We start from the raw sequence: 12,346 nt of genomic DNA, 5'->3' as shown, positions 1-12,346 counted from the left end.
GTATTTCCCGCCATGATGCCTCATGCAGGGCCTTGGATAAAGAACTAGGGACTTGGGTTTGGTTTTGATTTTACAGGACTAGTATTTTATTTGTTTGCTTGCTTTAGAATTTATCGATACTCACACTTGCATTGCACACATATATATTCACCACTCTGTGTACCCAGAGCTCTCCGCGTCAGCCTCATCCCTAGGCCAGTATACCTTTCTGGGGCTGGTCCCACCTTCTTCCGGCGCCCATGCAGTTGATTGTCCGCCTCATTCTATGCCGCTGTGAGCCGACCCCGGGCAAGTATGAATGCACTTGAGGCTGACTTGTTGGGGTAATTCTCCCACTTCTGGCTCTCCCTGGACTGCACTGCGGCACAGCACCCCTTGGCATGGGTCCTGTGGGCTGACTGAAGTTCACGCGTCAGTGGCTGCTTAAACACAGGCGTGAGCCATGGGATAGGGAAAAGATTATACTTTTACAGACCCTTTCTCCATGCCTCTTCACACTGCCTGTTTTCTCCTCTCCACACCCTTCATTTCCCATCCACCCAGGGTCAGACCCTCATAAGCCCATGCACTTCTCTCTCCTGACTGGGAGAAAGACTAATGTCAGTCAAATAGTTAAAGAGCTTTTGTTCAAACAAAACAACAAATATGTATATATATGTATATATATATTTATTCACATATTTTTCAATGTGCTTCTTCATCTTTACCTTCCCTCACTCATGCTAATTTTCACCCTCATTTAGATGACAGCCCCCCGCCATGCACTCCTCAGTCTTTAAAAAAAAAAAAAACATACCCACATTTTCCCACATTTTCACACATTTCTCTTTTCTTTAATATAATGACAAGGAAGAACAAAAGAGCAAAATTTTCCCCTTTATCATGTAAATTATCCAGAAGTGGGGCAGGGTATTTTTATGCAAATCCGAAGGTGGGCCCACCTTTCCTTTGAGCCCTGGACATGCTAGGCGCTCTGATGGGCTCTGGGGGGCAGACTCCGCCCTCACGGGAACCTCTGTGCCCTGGCAGAGATGGGTCCAGAAACCAGTAACACGCAGGGAGAGTGCCAGCTCTGCTGATAAACTTTTATATCACTCTAGACACGTTTGGGATCTCTGGGGAGCAAGAAGAGAGGTTCTGAACCCGCTGGGGGCTAGAGGACCAAGGAATTTGAAGAAAGTAAGGCTTACCCATAGCCCTAAAAGAAGAAGAGGAAGTAGGCGAATATGCCTATTGGTAGCCCTCCCCATCCCACAAAGATACAACAGTTGCCTCAAAATCTGTAGCTGTCAATACTCCTAATATCTATGTATATATATGCTTATATGTGTACATGTCTTATGTCAAAATGATTTCAAGAACCTTAAAGTATTTTGAAAAAACCTTAAAATATTAATCTGAATGTAAACCAGTAGCTTTCAAATGAATAAAAATTACAAATGGAGAAAAGAGCAGACCTTTGGTCTCGTGCCCTGATTTGAAGATAAACTGAGGTGGCACTAAGAAAAATTATTTTCTTTTAATTCAATCTTGCAAAGATTATTTGATTACCAAGCTACTACTCAAAGTTCTATAACGAATATCAAGAAAATCTGCAAACCATTTGTCAGTCTGCTATATCACCTACGGTCCAAACAAGAAATGTCACCATCTCCAGCCTGTTGGCACACCCCACAGGGGCTACTGTTCCCTTACGAAGTTTTTTATGCTTCAGGCTAGACTGACTTAGAGGAAAATAATGTCCATTGGATGCCATCTATATGTGAGAGTACAGAGAGAGATAAATATCATATTCAGCATAAAAAGGCCTGAGGAAAGAATGTCCGTTCTTGCACGGCACACTATCAAATATTCTTAAATGACAATTATTCAAGGAAAAGCTATCTGGTAGTATATGTGGGGGTAGGAAGAAACTCAGATACCAAAATAAAAGAAAACAAACTCACCTGTTTTTAGGCACATAGTAGGTATTCAGTAAATATTTATGAATGAGTAAGTCAACGAGAAAAATATTTGATAATATTAATTTAGTCTGTGGGTGGCACCCATAGAGAAACAGACTATTCTGTTGAACTACATAGCTAACTTTGTTTATGGTGTTCCTTTAATATTTGCCCAGATTTGTGTGTGTGAGAGGCTGTCTGCATATCTAAGGCAGAGAGAGCCCCGAAAACAATATAAAAGAAACTCACTACTTGAATTTTGTTTTTCTAAAATATATACTTAAAAAATATTACATCCTCATCATAGACTGGGAGAAAAATATTTGTTTCACTCGATACCAATGGATGAGTAAATGAGGCTTGGGTAGGTTGCGTCTTAAACAGGAGCTAATGCCAGATTTAATAGTCATTTTTTAATGGCAAATTTAAAAATCCAATTATAAGAAATGAAAAATATGTGTGAAATTGGCAGATTTTCATGGCATTTAAAACACGAGCCAATGTCCTTAAATATCTAGCTATCAGAATTTCAACTGTGTTTGGCCAAAATTTGCCTCCAGATCAATCTATGATGATTTCCCTAACATCCTATTAAAGGCTGAATTTGGCAATATTTGGCTCACTTTTCAAAACTATGATTCCAAGAAAATTGTGCATAGATTTTTTGTGTGTTTAATTTTACTTAGTAAAACTGAGTCTGTTCCTTTCTTTTTTAATTCCCAAACATATTGAGAATTTAATACTAATGAAGCATCTGCAATTGTAAAGTCAAGGTAGGATGCTTCTTTATATCCACAATAAAGCATTTTAATCTTCTTCCCACTTCCATACAGGGATCCTGCTCTCTAGAACTCATGTGTGAGAATATTGCCCATGTTATTAAACAATGCCAACCAGCATCCTGATTAGGTGGGAGATATTTCCAAAGTTAATAACTATTTCTTTATTTTTAATTTTTAAAAATTTATTAATAAATTTGGCTCCGGTGGACTAACCGAAGAATACATCTGGTTTTCATTTTAGATTGTTGGGATTTTGTTGTTTGAGGGTTATTTCTCAACAGATGAATACATACTTTACATCGCACTAAATGGGCTTTTCCCTATGATAATAATCAGAGCGAAAGAATCTCCTTATTGTACTTAAAAACTTATATGCTGAACACTGGTTTGAGTTATAAAACCAATAAAAATAATGTTAAGAAGTATGTCTAATTAATTACAAGTATAAAATAACTTCTTTGAAGAAAAGAGATGAAGGATTAAAAAGAAGGAATAGATAGTTCTTCTCACATTGCTGAGCTATATCCTTGTGGTCCTCTATTCCTGAGTTAAAGGTCATCTTTGGCCACATGTACCACAATGTTTAAATGTCCTTTGATTCAGCTTTCACTATTCAGACACCAGTCCAAATAAATAATATGACATGTAGAAAAAGATTTCTGTACAAGGATACTCATCTCACCATTATTACTTTTATTGGCAAAATTCAGAAAACATTCCACCATTAGGAGAACCATTAAGTAAATTAATGTACCTTCTAAATATGGTCTATTGTAAAGTCATTAAAAATGGTGTTTTCAAAGAAATCTTACAAGTGGGAAAAGATTTCCCCTTCTAAGTTTTGAGTGAAAAATTTTGATTACATAACTATATTCAGGAAAAAACATATTAAAAAGGAAACCTGCAAAACACACTCCAAAATATTAACAGTCACTGTTTTCTTACCTTCTTTACTTTTTTATTTATCCAGCTTCTATAGTAACCTATATTATTATTTGTAAAGAAATACTTATTATTTTGTTTTATGCATAATTTTATTCTCAATAGAGTAGTATTTATTAATTTCTGAAAAGAATTTTAAAAATAAATTCTGCCCTATCAGTTTGGAAAACCAATTTTCTTTGAGCTATCTAAGCTCTGTACAGCAACTAAATTGTGAATTTTCTGAATTGCTCTCCATAAATTTACCAAGTCATAAATAAATCCCTTAGAGAGATAAAATTAAACGTGGAAAATAACTTGCTCTCTCCAAATATATTTAAAGCTCTTTAGGGAAAAAAAAAAGGAAAAAATCTAGAATAATAATAACATTATTATTTAAGTTTCACTCAAATGCTACATCTTCCAGGCAGGGTCTCTGTTCCTCCCACCCGGAAGTGATTCCCTCATTTCTCTCTCCTGATCTCCTTTAGTTCTTTAATTTTTATCCTGAGTGCCTTGTACATGCCACCAGCCTGCAGCTGACTGTAAGCTATTTGAGTTCGGAAGTCATGGTTAATCCTCTTAGCACTAGCCAGGAGGCACTCATTATATGTTGATTAAATAAATGAAGTGAATTTATTATGAAAACATTCCTAATGAGATTGATGTATTTTGGTGTCTCAGGTCCAGAGCTTTGAGGAAGAGACTGGTGATCCTTTTGACATGATGTCGGGAATTACAGGTAAGATTTATTACGGTGTGCAAAGTCATCCATGGCCTTTCAGAAAGATGAACTAGTACTCAACTTTCTTAATATGTATAGCTTAAATTATCTTCAGAAGATGGCATAGCTACTCCTACTGCTATTTACTACCACTACAATTCCTACCTACTATGATTAGGATGGGTTAGCCTGGTGATGGGTATTAAAGAGGGCACGTTCTGCATGGAGCGCTGGGTGTTATGCACAAACAATGAATCATGGAACACTACATCAAAAACTAATGATGTAAAAAAAAAAAAACTAATGATGTAATGTATGGTGATTAACATAACAATAAAAAATTTTAAAAAAAAACCCTACTAGCAATGCCAGTGTACATAAAAATTTCAGGCGACTTACTACAGATATGTCCCACATCCCTGGGCTGATGCAGCATGTGGTTTGTCTCAGATTAACTCTGTGTGATTTGATCAGGAGCGTGGAAGGGATTCCACATAGAACTGGGACTAACTGAGTGAATACTTTCTAACTCCTATTGACAACTGCTTGATGTGACAAAAGTCATATCATTTTACTGGGTCTTAGGTAAGTGGAGGTAATTTTTTAAGTTCTCTGCTAGCCCTTACATTCTAAATTAAGTGATGGTAGGACCTTCATGTTAACTATCTGTGGAAACAAGTTGCCTAGATGTCACTTTCCAAATAATCTCTCAGAATCCTGTTATAGAATCCTAGACAGCAGACAAGGAGGGCTTTCTCTACTCCTCATTCTTAAGCTCCCATTCAGCCATCATTGTGATTCAGCATTTCCATGATCCTATAACAGAGCTAAAAGTAGATAGGGATTAGTGAAGCAAAATAAAGCAGATGAAGCTAGTGCATTTCCTGGAAGAAAATATGCAAATTTTTAATTTAATTTAGTGTGGTGTCAAACACATCTTTTTCATTACAAAGTGTATGTATGGGCCTCATTTTGCTAAATGCTGTTTAGAAATTATGCATTAGTAATTATAGGGTCCTGCTGATTACATAAATTGTTATCCTGCTCTTCAAAGTAATTACCACGTAACCTGCATTGAGGTTTATAAGACAAAAATAAGCATCTGTTTTCCATCTAATTGAATGTTTCTCAATGAAGCTGGAGGTCCCTGTGCCAATAGGAACTGCCTTCCCTGACATTCAATTAAGAGGTCTGCTGATATCATATAAGGCACCTCAATCATTCCAAAAAATGATTTGGAAAGTTAGGCAACAGCACTAACCTACATTTAATTTCAAATTCAGAGAGCAAAGTAAGGTGAGTGAAGGTTAACCTAATGGAGACAATCTGAACAAAAGTAAAGCAAATATAATTTATTACTTTCAAAAACAGTGTCATTAACCAAAGAAAAAATAGGACTGAGAAAAAAAATAAGTAACACTAGTTCTATTTCTATTAATGAGAAAAAGGGGAAAAGATTACTTTTATTTATATATGAATAAATGAATGAATGAATTCATTATATATATGAACAAATTATATATGAATGAATTTATATATGTATATGAATATCAATGAATGAATTTTGACTCAAAGTTACCAAGATGACTTCATTTGAAAATGAAAGTACATGGACTATTTTGACCAATAGGATATGGTGGAAGTGATGCTGTGCTATGTCCAGTGTGTAGCCCTTAACTCACCTGGCTGCTTCCTGGCTCTTGAGATACCTGCTCTTGGAACATCCCCTCTGGGAAAGCAGCCCTCATGTTGAGAAAATCCCAAACCACATGGGAATGTCCACTCTGGTGGACAGCCTTGAACGAGCCTCCATGTGAGGCATCCTAGATGTCCAACCCAGTTAGACTTTCAGATGACTCCAGGCCAGATGTCATCTGACTGCCACCACATGAGAGAATCCAATCAACAACCACATAGCTGAGCTGAGTCAACCCAAAGAACCCTGATAGATAATAATCAACTGTGGTTCTAGGGTCACAAGTATTTAAAGGTTTAGTAATACCAAGTGATAGTAAAAATGTGAAACAAACTTACCCATTGTTGGTTGTCAGTTAATCGTCATAAGTACTTGAAGTATAATCTGTCAATGTCACATAATTTTAAAGGTATGCAACTATTCCAGTTCTGCAATTTGACCCATCAGTAGACTCCAGTGTACACACAAGGATTTTGACTGCAAAAATATATTTATAATAACAAACAGCTAGAGGCAGCCTACCTGCCCAAAAGTATAAATTAGCTTTAAAGAAATATGGTACATTTTTACATTAAAATCTACTCAGACTTTATTTTGAAAAATGAAGCAGATATTTATGTGTTGATATGATCTACAGTTGTTAAATGAGAAAAAAAAATATGTGCAAAATACCTTATATAGGCATCTCTTTTTATTAAAAAAGTTATCTATTTCTACTGAGGGGAGAAAGTATGCACAGAATGCTTCTGGAAGAATATATAAGAAACTGCTAACGGAAGTACCTTAACAGAAGGGAGACTAACATGTTTTAAATTAATTGGCATCTTTTAATTTTCTTTTGTTACTGTGTGTATATGTTATTTTCATAACACTACTTAGCAAAAAATTCTGGTGATACTATAGGAAATTGACACAATAAAAGTGGGAGATTTTGTTGTTATTAATTCTCTGCTCCCCATGACAACTAGTCCAAAACTTTTGGACACTTTTTGTTTTTTTAATTTTTAAATATATTGTATGTATTTGAGGTATGAAACATGATGATTTGATATACATATACATATTGAAATGACTACCATAATCAAGCTACTCAGCATATCATCTCTTCACACAGTTTCCATTTTGTGTGTGTGGTAAGTGTGCCCAAGATCTACTCTCTTAGCAAATTTTCAATATTTTATACAGTATTAATGACTATAGTCACCAGGTACCTTAGATCTTTAGACTTATCTATATTACCCAATTGTAACTTTATATCCTTTGACCAACATCTCTTCCAAAACTGGGAAATTTTAATATTCCTCTCCGTTTTCTACAGACCAAACATGACATAGTAAAAGGTGATAGGTAATATATTAATATTATAATTGAAAACATGAGCATAATAGAAAAATATTGAAATAAGTATTCTTTCTCAGTGTTCTTGGTATATTTTATTAAAAGAACTAACAACTTGTAAATGCAAAGACTATCTCATTGATTTCTTACATATGCACACATTATGTATAGGCCACCTTATCATGGATAAATGCAGTAATATTCAAATTCAAAAATAAAAATATAAGTAACACTCCCTCCTCCCAACAAACAAAACAAAATACTAAATCCAGGACTTGGGGACTGAGTTCTCCATCCTAAAAAATGTGCAGGAGTTGCTCATTTAAAACTGTAAGTTCAGATTATTTCAATAATAATGATGAATATTTCATATAAAATTGAAGACCTGGAACAGAAGCAGTAATCTGAGGCAAATTCATAGCATTAATTGTTTTCATTATCGAACATGTAAGAACTGAAATAAATTATTTGCCTCAAGACATCATCATAAAAACAGTAGTATAAACGTAATTAGAAGTTAGAGATTAAGAAGCCAGAAATTAATCATGTAGAAAGCAGGAAAAAATAATTTGATAAGTAAAATCAAAGCACTAGTTTTTTGTGTAGGGAATAAAAACAAAGTTGTCAAACCATAGAAGAGAGAAAGGCATACAAATAAAATTAGATAATCAAAATAAAACTAGAGAAAAGACAGAACCACTGATACAGAAAAGAAGTTATATCATTTGCAAAACCCATGTTTAAATTATAAAGGAATACCAATACCAATACAAGTGGTATAATTAAAACTAGGGATAATTAATATGGATGATATTTTAGAAAATGTAAATATTTATATTACCAAATTTATATTGGCATTATGTTGTCAATATTCATATATACATATCTATTTTAAACCAAAAAAAAATTAAACCAAAAAATTAACAAAGTAACATAATAGAACTGTTAAGTAAACTAATACCATAGAGGGGAAAAATAAACAAAACTTGAGTTTACCAAAAACTATCTCTAAAAGCAGCAAAGAACAATGACAAAATAAAACCAAAATTGTTACATGAGTAGACTCTCAATTTTTCAAGAGATAATTGCTCTTCTGTATAAATCTTCCAGATAATGCAAACATTTGTAAATCTTTCCTGTTCCTTTTAGATTAAAAGAAAAACAACACAAACCTTGATTTCAAAATTGATTAAGATGGCTCACAAAATTGATGAATTTTCCTTATGAATACAGATGTAAACATTTTTCAATAATGAGGATTTAAATGCAGTAAAGCATTAAAAGTATACTAATCCTTGAAAACTAGCTTTCATTTGAACATTTCAGTTTTTTCACAATGGAAAAACTAATTTATCAACTACAATGATAAGTTATTAAAGGAAATAAATGATATGATCAACTTGTTAGCTTAGGAAAAAGATGTGTATGTTTATAAAATATTTCACCGTTTACCAATAGAGCTTTAGATGAATGAAATTTCAGATAGACAATTAAATGCAAAAAACACACCCAAATTATCAAAGGGCTAAAAGTATAAATGTAGATGAATTTTATATAATTTTGGAATAGGAAACTATTTTTAAAGAGTGGCTTAAAATGCAATAGCTAGGGTGCCTGGGTGGCTCAGTTGGTTGAGCGACTGCTTTCGGCTCAGGTCATGATCCCGGGGTCCTGGGATCGAGCCCCACATCGGGCTCCCTGCTCCGCGGGGAGCCTGCTTCTCCCTCTCCCACTCCCCCTGCTTGTGTTCCCTCTCTCGCTGTGTCTCTCTCTGTCAAATAAATAAATAAAATCTTTTTAAAAAAATGCAATAGCTAATTCAATTAATCAATTTTTCACTACCTAACATGGAACACCTATGTATGAAAAACAATCATAAAAAATTAAAAGGCAAATGACAAGCTGAGAGAAAGAATTAACAAAAACTCTTTGCAAGTAGAAATAGAAGGAAATGTTCTTAGCCTAAGAGGCATCTATCAAATCTTGATAGCAACTATCAATCCTAACAACGAAACCTTCAAGGAAATCCTATTCAACCATGAACAAAACTTGCTGGCACTACTTTTATTCAGCATCAAACTAGAAGTCAAAGCAGAATGACAACACCATGAAGTAAGATGTATATAAACTTAAAAACTGTCCACCTTTGCAGACAAAATAACTGTCCGCGTAGAAATCCCAAGAGAATTAATAGGCATAGTAATAGAATAATAATGTTTAGCAAGTTTGTTGAATGCAAGAGCAAAATGCAAAGATCAGTATTATCTCCAAGCACCACCAGTAACAAATTAGGAAGACACTAAAGAAAAAAGAAAAAGATTTCTTTCACAATTCCAACAACAATAAACCTGTAAGAGTAACTTTGAATATATACAAAGAAGATTCAGGATATTTATTGGGAAAATTATAAAACATTATAAAATATTACCATATCTCATAACAAAGACCTAAATAAAAGCAGAGCTATGTCATGTTCATGAACAGGAACACTCAATATTATAAAGAAGCCAAGTCTTCACTAATAATAAAATTCACAATACAATTTCAATATAAATCCTAATAGGGTTGGTTTTTGTTTTGTTTTATTTTTTTTGTGTGGAACCTACAAGATTGTCCTGAAATTTCTATGTACTAGTAAAGGGCCAAGAAAAGCTAAGATAATAATGAAGATCATGGAGGAGGAATTTGTGCTACTAGAAATGAACACTTATATCATAATTGTAATTAAAGTGTTATGCCACTGTTAAAAATAAATTGGGGGGGGGGCACCCGGGTGGCTTAGTCAGTTAAACATCTGCCTTCCACTCAGGTCATGATCTCAGGGTCCTGGGATTGAGCCCCACGTCGGGCTCCCTGCTCAATGGGGAGTCTGCTTCTCCCTCTCACTCTCCCTCTGTGCTCTCTCTCTCTCTCTCTCTCTCAAATAAATAAATAAAATCTTTTAAAAAATTGTTTTTAAGATGATGAACCAGTGAAATAGAGATTAGAAACAGACCCCTACATGTATGGAAATGAAAAGTCAGAGCAAGCTTTTCAAAACCAGTGGGGAAAAGATGAACATGATTGATACAAAAAATTGGTTATCCATATGAAAAAGATTGAAAATTAAATCCTTAGCTTGTCCCATTGACAAAGATAAATCCAAGTATAGCAAAGGTCTAAATGTGAAAAGCAAAGCATTGGTCCTTACAGAAGAAAATAAAGAAGGGTATATTTATGACCTGAGAGCAAGACACAGTTTCTTGAACGGGACACCCAAAAAACACACACTATAAAGAGAAATTCTGATAATATGACTTCATTATAAATGTTATTATTGGTTCAAAAAAGACAGCGTAAACAAAGTTCAAAGACCAGTCACAGGTCAATTACACTTCAATTAAAAAACAAAGTCACGAACTAGAAGTTATCTACAATTTATATACAGCAAGGTGTTTATTAAAAAATTAACCTATATAGAAGAAAATGTGCTCTACCCTATTATAATCAAGAACAGATAAATTTAAATGATTAGATACCATTTTAGACTGACAGAATTTTTAAAATTTGATTCTACCAAGTATTGGTGAGAGGGGAGAAATCTTACAGGCTGGGGAGATTATAAATTGGTACAGCCATTTTGCAAAGCAGCTTGGCAAAATCAAGTAAAGTTAAAGATTCACAGACCATTTGACTTAGCCATTTCATGGGTAGCATATGCCCTAGAGAAATCCTCACATATATGCAGATGAATGAACATATAAAAAACATTTTTTTTGCAACACTGAAATAGTGAAAAACTTAAAACAACCTAAAGGCAATCAAATCAGTAAGAATAAGGTTAATGATATCGTAGCATAGTCATAAGAGTAGAATATAATACACCGCAATGATAATAAGCAAACAGGTTAATTTGTCCACATGAAAAAATATCACGAATATAAGGTGGGGGTAAATAAATCACAGTTAGGTGCATACAATATATAAAATATATGTACCTTAGCAACACCTGGTATGCATTACTAATGCACATACCAAGTAAAAGCACAAAAATACACAATGGAAATATAAACACCAAATTCAGGATCCTGGTTAACTCTGGGGAGGAAGGTAAGGAGGAAGGCAATGGGATCAGGAAGGGATAAACCCAGGTAAATAAGACTACTGTATCTATAATGTTTCCTTTAAAAAAAAATCTGAAGTATCTATGGAAAAATGTTAAATTTTAATAGAACTGGATAGAACTGGTAGGTGGTGAGAAGAAATAGATACATGTTGTGTTATTTTCTATACTTTGTACATGTTTGAAATTTCCCAATGCAAGAGAGTTGAACAAAAAATAAAGGTGTCAGTAGGAATTTTATTCAATCAGCTAATGCAAACGAAGCAGTTTTCAACCTCAGTAGTAATCTAAGAAATATACACTAAATATACACTAAAATAGGCAGATGAGTTATTAAATTGATAGAGGTTTAAGAAATCATATAATCTAATGTTGGCAAGAATACACATTGCTTTCTGGAAGGCAACATATAACATATGTATCAGAAACTTTGCAACTGTGTGTATCTTCCTACCTGGGTATGTCCTCTTTGAAGTTACAGGAAGGCAATTATAAAAGAGGTGTGAAAAATTAGAACTAGCTTAAGTGTCCAAAGAAAGGATTGTTTAAGTAAATTGTTTAATTAAATCATGATACATTATATGGGGTATCATGCCATCATCAAAAATGAGAATTGGTATTTCATGCACAGTGGTTAAAAACTTATAATTAAGAGAGAAAAACAAAGCCATAAAATAAAATGTGTTTTTACAGAAAAATATCTCAATTTGCTTATATAAAATTATATATATAAGCTATATAATACACATAGAATTTGCATATGAAGGGCGCCTGGGTGGCTCAGATGGTTTAGCGTCTGCCTTCTGCTCAGGTCATGATCCGGGGATCCTGGGATCGAGC

At 34.1% G+C, this 12,346-nt stretch overlaps 1 protein-coding gene across 1 annotated transcript in view; it reads left to right on the top strand.

The window, feature by feature from the left end:
• Positions 1 to 12,346, top strand: part of ITPRID1 (ITPR interacting domain containing 1) — a 72,676-nt gene that overhangs the window by 21,195 nt on the left and 39,135 nt on the right. The window contains 1 exon segment of the mRNA XM_045865218.2: positions 4,331 to 4,388. Within this exon segment, the coding sequence (XP_045721174.2) occupies positions 4,331 to 4,388 (58 nt within the window).

This window comes from Mirounga angustirostris, unplaced genomic scaffold (assembly GCF_029215605.1).
Source record: "Mirounga angustirostris isolate CCGP_5_RB_7025 unplaced genomic scaffold, mMirAng1.0.hap1 SCAF_12, whole genome shotgun sequence".
In the NCBI taxonomy this organism is placed as follows: Eukaryota; Metazoa; Chordata; class Mammalia; order Carnivora; family Phocidae; genus Mirounga; species Mirounga angustirostris.
Note: the sequence above shows the minus strand (reverse complement) of the source record. Positions and strands in the feature narration are given on the sequence as shown.